At 42.3% G+C, this 9,968-nt stretch overlaps 1 protein-coding gene across 11 annotated transcripts in view; it reads left to right on the forward strand.

Annotated features, from left to right (window-relative positions):
- FGFR2 (fibroblast growth factor receptor 2) overlaps positions 1–9,968 on the forward strand; it is a 120,502-nt gene that overhangs the window by 4,100 nt on the left and 106,434 nt on the right. For 5 of the 11 annotated variants that reach the window (XM_023224372.1, XM_023224376.1, XM_023224377.1 and 2 more), the window contains exon 1: positions 456–642. In XM_023224372.1, the coding sequence (XP_023080140.1) occupies positions 477–642 (166 nt within the window). In that variant the 5' untranslated portion in view covers positions 456–476. Of the gene's footprint in view, positions 1–362; positions 643–9,968 lie in introns of those variants that run through there. The other 6 variants (XM_023224375.2, XM_023224369.2, XM_023224373.2 and 3 more) reach the window with 3 other exon arrangements.

Below are 9,968 nucleotides of genomic sequence, written 5' to 3' on the forward strand. Positions count from 1 at the left end.
TGCCCTTGAAACTAAGGTCATGTTGCTTCTGCTCATTGAGGGCGGTGGAGGCGATAGTGGATAGTAGAAGAGAGCACACGTTGCCTCACTGAAGTGGCTGCACGTATCTGAGTCCTGTAGCTACTGTTTTATCTCTGTTTCTTAAAAGTATGCTTTTAAAAAGATTAGCCTAACACATTTCTGTGGACCGGTCTGGTGGAATCACCTGGGACTCTGAGGTGAGGATGGAAGGATTTAGCAGATAATGAAAAAGAACTCTGTTTGCACACATTTGAGAGGCTGAAAAATGGTTTTATCCCACTTGGGCTGGAGTGATTTGGCACTGGGGAAGATTCCCTGACTCGCCAATCTCTTTCCTTTAGTGACTGCAGCAGCAGCAGCAGCAGCGGAGGCAGCGGCGGCAGCGCCTCGGTCCCTGAGCCCACCGCAGGCTGAAGGCATTGCGCGCAGTCCATGCCCGTAGAGGAAGTGTGCAGATGGGATTAACGTCCACATGGAGATATGGAAGAGGACCGGGGATTGGTACCGTAACCATGGTCAGCTGGGGTCGTTTCATCTGCCTGGTCGTGGTCACCATGGCAACCTTGTCCCTGGCCCGGCCCTCCTTCAGTTTAGTTGAGGATACCACATTAGAGCCAGAAGGTAAGTCATTTAATTTCACTTTTCAAGTTTGTTTTGGGATTTGTCTGGGTACAGATTGTTAAGGCCTGTTTTAGAAGCAGCTACCCTTGCATTGTAAATGAGGCTTCTAAGAGCACCTGACCGTGGTCTCTTGGTTCCCCGCAAGGCAGAGCTGATGAGGGAAGGTCCTTTGCTGCAACACTGCAGGCAGAATGGTATAGTTTGGTGGTTTCTTGCTGTGTGTGTTTCTCTGTGCTGGGTGAGGGAGGCAGCTGGAGTTCACCTTTATCCAGTGCCTGAGAGGGCTGTGGAAGGGACGAACCTTGGGAGGATGAATGTCATCTCTAGTCTCCCCCAGCAGCATTCCTACTCCTTACAATGTGAAGAATTGCTACTTTCTGACAAAAGGAACCACTGAAAGAAATGGCCAACGTCTGAAATGCTGATGTCTTATTTTCATTGTTTAAGGAGAAAAGAAGGTTCTGAAGTTTAGCGCAGAGAGAGAGGCTTGACATCTCAGAATTTTTTTTTTAGCCATTGTAATTCCTAATACTTAAGCAATGTATCATCACAAAGTGGCAGATTCTATTTTAGGTAAACTTGAAAGTGAATGTGCCAGGGGATCTCCTCCAGCTGAGAACCTCCAAGTATCACAGGGCATGCATTGGTGTCACAGCTTTGGAAATTTAATTTTCAAGGTGTAAGTACAGTTGTGAGGACTACATGAGGCTGAATTATTCAGCTTAGCAGATTTGGAACTTCTCTCCCAGCCCTTTGGAGACAACGTGAGCCAAGCCTCTACTTGGTGCTGCATTGAAATCTGTCATCAGTAGGGAATATTGGTAGCTGAGTTATTTTTTGAGTGGTAATCCGAGAATAAAACGGCAGATCCCAGCACTCATCGCCACTTAATGAACCTGTTTGTGGAGAGCCCACCTGGTGCCTGCCTGGCCTTAGGAACCCGCAGCAGTCCGAATGGTGTCTGGGATAAGCTGAGCTGCTCTGGGAACACATCCCGTGCGTGGGGTGAATATACAGCACACTTACCCAGTGGGGTAGGCTGGGAGAGGACAGAGAGCCCAGCCTCCTTAGCCAGATCAGGACAATTTAGGAAGGAGGGTTGTGTCCATCTGAGATGAGAGTTCTGAGAGACATGGGCTCACCAGGAAGACCCCGGGCATGTGTCATTAAAGGATGAGGACCGAAGCACTTATCACCTGAAGCAATCGTGTGAGACTGGGGAACTCTCTGTTACACAGAGGGATGGCAGCTCTATAATTAATGGGTGTGGTGACATCTCCCAATCTGGTAGGAGTTTGTGTCTGAGGCTTGTATAGCTACAGCTACCGGCCAGTTATGGAACTGCCTCTTGGTAACTTATGCTGGGACACCAGAATGAATGTAATTTTCTGTGGTGATGCATTTTTACAGGGCTTTCATGTAAGAGGGAAAAAGTTCCTGGTTTCTGAAAGTCATGCCTGTACTTCTTTAATTTACTAATAATTAAAATGGATGTTTCTGTAATTGCTGGTTTTCCCTTAAGTGCGTGGCTCAGCAAAAACTGAGGAAGCTTGAGCTGGGATTTCCTACAGTGTGGGCTTTAGGAGCAACCCAGGTTAGGGAAAAACTGTCATTTTTCATTTGGTTTTTCAGAGCCGCGTTATTGTGAGTTTATTTCGACATAAAGTATAAAATGGTCCCGGAGGATTTGTTTTACTATATTTAATTCTTGAAGGAAGTTTAGAATTGTGTATACATGCAGGGAGGGACAGGTGAGGCAGAGGGAAGAAATAGTGGAAAGGGACGAAGTTCCCCAAAAGAGTCTTTGTGTAAGAATTTAAATCCAACAATGTGGGTATTGTTGGAAGCAGGCCCGCTCAACCTGGGATCTGTCAATGCACTTATGGATCAGGAAGGAGTCCATGAAGTTCTGGAAGTTTTAGGTAATATTTTGTTAATGTCCTTTGGTGCATTTTTATGGGTTCATAGTTTCCATGAGCTGTGAGTTCATTTGCGTTGAGAATTATGAGATGGAAAAGAAAAGATGTCTTAGAAGAAGGTGCAAAACCTGACAAAGAGGAGGCTTTGGAAAAGCATACAAGTCCCGGGCCTCAGTTTCCCATTCTGGCATCTGAGGGCTTGAAAAGATGATTTTTAGGGTCTCTTCATTAATAGTCATTGAATATTAATGTCCTCAGAAGGCTTCTGACTCTTCCACCAAAAGGTTGTTAGGAGATTTCCATTTAACCTGAACTTAAAGAGCAGTTAGCACAGGGGCTGGCATCCAGTAAGCATCGGGTGCATGGCCTTGTCACCATTGTCGCCAGTGAGCTGGGAACATGGGTCTTCCCAGTCCCGTGGGCTGGCTGTGCCAGGTGCCACAATGTCAAAAAACATCTAGGCTTTTGGAGACAGTTGAGAAGAAAGTTGTTTTTGGATGGAGGGGCCTTGGTGTTTCCAGGAAGCTGTGTTTGCTTTCTGTAGGATCCCCACTTCCCTTCATCTGTTAGTCTAATACTGGCCACTGATTTGAGCCCTAAGATCAGTTCTTCTGTCGCAGGAGTTCTGCTTTGGTGTCAGTGATTAGGAAGGTCATCGAATTACAGATGAGAAAGGAGTTTTTAACAACGGAAAATGGGCTCAGGTTTAGGCTCTGCGCTGGCGAATTGCAGAGAGAGAGAGAGAGAGAGTGTGTGTGTGTGCGTGTGCGTGCGTGTGCGTGCGTGTGCGTGCGTGTGTGCCTGTGCCCCTGTCCGTCACTTCTCCATGGTTAGAACAACTATAGCTTGGTTAGCAGTAAGTTCCACCTTGACCTTCAGCGCACCAAGGTCTTATCTTGTAAGACTTCTTGGTTTGCTCATTTATTTGGAAGCTCAGTTTAGATAATGTCTATTGAATAGGAGAAAAATGTGACTGAGAAGTTCCAGGAAGAAGCCTGGGCCCTAACACTAGAGGGTCCTTTTCTTTTGGCCCCTCAGGGAAAGGATATGGTTAGTCATCTTGGCTTTGTACAATGTCATGTCATATCATATCATATCATATCATATGTCATATATATCATATATCATGTATATCATTTGTCTTTTGGACCCTTTCTGAAGTAGTAGCAGTGGAGTTGGGTCCACTCAGTTGACTTAAGAAAATAATCTCTAGAAGATTTTAGTTTTTAATATTTCAGATTAAATATGAGTTTTCCAATTGGTCATTCATTGTTAATTTCCTTTTGGTCATTCCTTGTTATAGGGGACCAGCAGAGGAGTGAAAACATGGTTATTGACTCGAAGCGGGGGGCAGTCCTCAAGGCCAAGTACTGTTCTGTTGATTAACATTATAAATATTTGAAGTATAGTCAAGCTTGATTACCCTGAGAGGGGGCAACTCTTACTTTCAAGTTCTTCCTGACATTGTCACCTACTCTGGTTAATTAAGTCATTGTTGACATTAATGGCATCTTTGTTTACACCAACCCAGTAGGAGCTAAAATGAAAGGGCTTTTCAACCCTAAACCCTTAATTACTTTCCCGCCCTCCACAGAGTGTGACTCTGAAAAGTAACAACCTGAAAAAAATGTAGTTTGTGTAGCAATTTTTTGTCAGTCTTCTGAGAGGTGATGCCCTCCTGGACCAGCGTGAGTTGGTCCAGAGTTCAGTAGCAGAAACACTGAGGACAGGATCTGCACAGAGACCTCCCTAAGTCAGATTTTTCCGGTATGGTTTAAGTCCTTTGTTAGAAGTATTGTAAATGCCATAATATTAGCCATACGCATTTAATTGCAAGTTAAAAGAAAGGAAGAAAGAATATATCCGCATACCAAGAGTGAATGATTTAAAATAATCTTCTGTTTCGTATTATCTGCATCTTTGTTTTTCAATATGAGTGTTAATATTTAAGAGTTGACTGTAACTTGATAGTTAGTTTTGGAACAAGGACTTATTCTTGGTCAATTAAACCAAATGCAGGCTTATGCAGTTAAATACACAATGAAGTACACATTCTTTATTAGTATATAAAGTGTTTCACAATTCATAGACCAAGAGCCATGTTTAATATTACTTATAGAGCAGAAATCTGGCAAGCCTAGAGAACTGGTACTTGTGTCATTTTTATACTGGCTCGCTCTGATTCAACTTTGGGGTATATGTGTGCGTTTCTGTTTTGTCAGTTTATTTCAACCAGTTAAAAGAGCACTTGTACTATGCCAATGGCCCCGCATCGAGCCATAAGTAAAGACTTTGTTCCTTTCAAGTCTTTTTGACCCAGTTGAGAGTGAGAATTCACAAAACCACAGCAATCCAATATGAGATGTTTTTAATATCAGACTTAACAAGTAATTACATGGCTCTGAAATAACTGGGGTCGTGTAGTAGTTTCAATAAAGTGTATCCACTAGTCTTCTAGTTTGCAGACTGTTGTTTAGGTGTTTGTTTAGCCAGGGTAATTGTTAAAAACTCCCTCTAATCTAGTTTACTCTTATATTTCCATTGAAGCTAATTTTAGTCATTAAAGGAAAACATGGGAAATTGATTTTTAGGTACCTGCCTGTTAAGCTGGGTAGGAAATATAGCTGGTGTGCTACTCTCCACTGTACTGGTCTGATTGTTAGCAGGGGAGCTGGGGGAGATCTCTCTGGGCAGTTCAGAAATTATTTTTTGGAAGTTTTTTGGGCTATTCCACAGATAATTCTGATCCAGTGGGTTTTATGCAACTGTGCAAAATGCTTATGGTCTCTATTTTTTTTTCCCTTGAGAGATGATTTTAGCCTTTGGTTTTTTGTTTGTTTTTGTTTTTTGAGACAGAGTCTTGATCTGCCACCCAGGCTGGAGTGCAGTAGTGCAATTGTACCCTCACTGTATCCTCAAACTTGGCTTACTGTACCCTTGAACTCCTGGGCTCAAGGGGTCCTCCAACCTCTTGAGTAGCTGGCTAATTTTTAAGAATAGTTTGTAGATATGGGGTCTCACCATATTGCTCAGGCTGGTCCCCAACTCCTGGCATCAAGTGATCCTCCAGCCTTTGCCTCCCAAAGTGCTGTGATTACAAGTGTGAGCCGCCACGCCTGTTCTAGCCTTAAGTTTTGCATTTTTTTCATCTTTTTTGCTGTATCCCATATGAAATTTAGAGATGGCTCTTCTTTTTTAGCTTTCCTAGCATTGAAATGCTTGGTGTTGCTAACCATACCCCATCTTTACCACACCGTCTTCCTCCCTGACTTGCCTTCTTAGTGTAGTTTGGCCAAGAACTTGAGGCCAAGTTTTTTTTTTTTAAATTTTTTTTATTTTATTTTAGGTTTGGGGGTACATGTGAAAGTTTGTTATATAGGTAAACTTGTGTCATGGGGGTTTGTTGTACAGGTTTTTTCATCACCCAGGTATTAAGCCTAGTGCCCAATAGGTGTTTTTTCTGCTCCTCTCTCTCCTCCCACCCACCCACCCTCCACCCTCAAGTAGACCTCAGTGTCTGTTGTTCTTTTCTTTGTGTTCATGAGTTTTCCTCATTTAGCTCCCACTTATAAATGAGAATATGCAGCATTTGGTTTTCTGTTCCTGTGTTAGTTTGCTAAGGATAGTGGCCTCCAGCTCCATCCATGTTCTTGCAAAAGACATGATCTTGTCCTTTTTTATGGCTGCATAGTATTCTATGGTGTATATATACTACATTTTATTTATCCAATCTGTTATTGATGAGCATTTAGGTAGATTCCATGTCTTTGCTATTGTGAATAGTGCTGCAGTGAACATCTGTGTGCATGTGTCTTCATGGTAGAATGATTTATATTCCTTTGGGTATATACCCAGTAACGGGATTGCTGGGTCAAATGATAGTTCTGCTTTTAGCTCTTTGAGTTATCACCACACGGCTTTCCACAATTATTGGGCTAATTTACACTGCCACTAATAGTATATAAGTGTTTTCTTTTCTCCACAACTTCACCAGCATCTATTATTTTTTGACGTTTTATTAATAGCCATTCTGACTTGTGTGAGATGGTATCGTATCGTGGTTTTGATTGCATTTCTCTAGTGATGTTGAGCTTTTGTTTTTTTCATATGCTTGTGGAATGCATATATGTCTTCTTTTGAAAAGTGTCTGTTCATGTCCTTTGCCCACTTTTTATGTGGTTGTTTTTCTTTTGTAAATTTAAGTTCCTTATGGATGCTGGACATTAGATCTTTGTTAGATGCATAGTTTACAAATATCCCATTACATAGGTTGTCTATTTACTCTGTTGATAGTTTCTTTTGCTGTGCAGAAGCTTTTAAGTTTAATTAGATGCCATTTGTCAATTTTTGCTTTTGTTGTGATTGCTTTTGATGTCTTTGTCATGTAATCTTTGCCCATTCCTATGTCCAGGATGGTATATTGCCTAGGTTGTCTTCCAGGGTTTTGTAGTTTTGGGTTTTACATTTAAGTCTTTCTTCCATCTTGAGGTGATTTTTTTATATATAGTATAAGAAAGGGGTCAGCTTCAATCTTCTGCATATGGCTAGCCAGTTAACTCAGCACCATTTATTGAATAGGGAGTCTTTTCTCCATTGTTTGTTTTCATCAGTTTTGTTGAAGATCAGATGGTCGTAGGTGTGCAGACTTATTTCTGAGCTCTCTATTCTGTTCCATTGGTCTACATGCCTATTTTTATACCAGTACCATGCTGTTTTGGTTACTGTAGCCCTATAGTATAGTTTGAAGTTGGGTAATGTGATGCCCCCAGCTTTGTTATTTTTATTTAGGATTGCCTTGGCTGTTCAGAGGCTAAGTTCTTTTAAAAAGAGGTCTGATTGAGCAAGATGCTGGACAGGTTATTGTGGTGGTCCTTCATGTCTTGAAGATGTCTCCTTCTGTAATAGACAAAAGTCACACTTTTTACAAGTTTCTCTTTCCTTGCCGTGATTTGTATGTGGTGGCTGACTTCTGTTTATATAACTTCAAGCTCTCACCATTTAAATATTCATACAAAAGTATGAATTGTTGACAAGCCATGGTCATCCTTGAAGAGTGTGTGTCAAATAAAATAGGCATGCTTTAGATTTTCAGTAATTTTCGTTTGGGAAACTTGTACCGTGCCAGAGCTTTCAGATGCTGAATATGTCATTTACTCCACTTTGGAATACCGTAAGTAATTCTGTGCCATTGTGGACTTTGGCCACATCATGCCACTCTTAAAAACTTCTGATTCCTTTTTTTTTTTCGAGATGGAGTCTTGCTCTGTCACCCAGTCTGGAGTGCAGTGGCGTGATCTTGGCTCACCACAAGCTCCGTCTCCGGGGTTCACGCCATTCTCCTGCCTCAAGTAACTGGGACTACAGGCGCCCGCCACCACGCCCGGCTAATTTTTTGTATTTTTAGTGGAGACGAGGTTTCATAGTGTTAGTCAGGATGGTCTCGATCTCCTGACCTCATGATACGCCGGCGTGAGCCACTGCGCCTGGCCAAAAACTTCTGATTCTTTTTGACAGTACCAAGTCAGAGAGCTAAGCTGTGGTATATTCTTTCCTTTAACCGCTTGTCTAAGTAAAGAATGGTAAATTCCAATTCATTTCAGAATAGAATGCACACATAGAGAATTTCAGGTTATGCTGAATGTGTTTTATGAGGGGGCTAAAAATAGCTTATGAGGAAAATGCTGATAGGTTCAGGAGTGAGAACAAGGGACGCATTTATTTGTATGATTTATGTAGCACCTTTCTTGGAGACAACTCAATTCTGAGCTCTAACGTTAATAAACTCTACATAAATTGTCGTGATGATTTTTGAACGCTTGAGCTCCTATATTACTATATGTGACCCATTTGTATACCTGACAGTTTGCTGTTAAATTTTCCATGCTGACCAGTTGTAATATTTTAAAAGTATCCAGACATTGAAAAGGCCAACTGTGTGTATCTATGGTGTGTGTATGTGCTTGGGGGGGATGTACTATAAAATGAATGTCAAAATCATTGCAGTGGTTAAGTTTAGTGTTTAAACTCTTTGAACACCCTTAAAGTTCAGATTGTCAGTTGACAGTGGGATTGTCCCCAAAGATGTGTGGCTGCCTTAAGGAGCCTTCTTGTCCTGCTAAGCCTCCTGGATTTCCACCAATGCATGTTGCATTTCTACCTGGCTGCAATAGACGCACAATTGAATATATATCGTGGACATTTATAGATGTTTCAAATTTAAAACCAGTCGAATTTTTAAAAGAATAAGAATCTTCTCTGCATTTAATCTAAATTCTGTATCTGCCATTCTTTTTTTTTTTTTGAGACAGAGTCTTGCTCAGTCGCCCAGTCTGGAGTGCAGTGGCGCGATCTCAGCTCACTGCAAGCTCCGCCTCCCGGGTTCCCGCCATTCTCCTGCCTCAGCCTCCCAAGTAGCTGGGACTACAGGCGCCCGCCCCCACGCCTGGCTAATTTTTTGCATTTTTAGTAGAGACGGGGTTTCACTGTGTTAGCCAGGATGGTCTCGATCTCCTGACCTCGTGATCCGCCCACCTTGGCCTCCCAAAGTGCTGGGATTACAGGCATGAGCCACTGCGCCCCGGCCTGTATCTGCCATTCTTAAAAATAGAACTGAATAAAATCGTTTTGGATGGCGTGTGGTATGCTTTCTGGAGACAGAAACTAACAGAGGGAACTTGACCTTGGGAGGTAGGTTTGAATCTCTCCACTATCTACTGATGCTGTGATTTCAGAAACGTTAGATAACCTCTCTGAGCCTCAAAGATAGTATCTATCTTGAAGGGTGCATGTGCAGATTAAATGCAAATGAAATGTGAAGCCCCTACTGAATTTCTTGGCCCAGAGTATGTATTCATTAAATGCTGATTTCTTCCCTGTCAAAGTAAATCTAAAACTAATATTTCCTGGACCGATAAGATGTTTACAGTGTATAGTGATAATTGTCTGATGAGAGGCGTTTGCATTAATTAAAATGTAAAACTGGCTCTAGGCCCTGGATTTGTCCAACCCTTTTTGTTATCTTGGGCTTTTGCAAGGCCCATGGATTTTAGCAATGGGAACATCCTGCTGCTTGCAGTCCAAATGGTTCAAGGTTGACATTTTTTCCCCCTCTGTTGAAAAAATTCAGTTGCAGCTCTGTAATAATAACAGCAGACACATACTTCATGAAGAACAATGTGTTTTGGCAAAAGAGTTTTCTGTCTGAGGCTTCAAAATACCAAATACACTGTCACACTGCCCTTAGGCCCCGTGAAGAACATTGGAGAGGGGGTATGGAATCAGTTGGGGTGGGGTGCGGTGTGGGGAGGGGTTATGGGGTTGGTTGGCGTGGGGTGCAGTGTGGAGAGGTGTTATGGGATTGGTTGGGGTGGGGTATGGGATAGAGAGGGGTTATGGGATCGGTTGGGG

The sequence above is a fragment of the Piliocolobus tephrosceles genome, chromosome 9 (assembly GCF_002776525.5).
Source record: "Piliocolobus tephrosceles isolate RC106 chromosome 9, ASM277652v3, whole genome shotgun sequence".
Lineage (NCBI taxonomy): Eukaryota > Metazoa > Chordata > Mammalia > Primates > Cercopithecidae > Piliocolobus > Piliocolobus tephrosceles.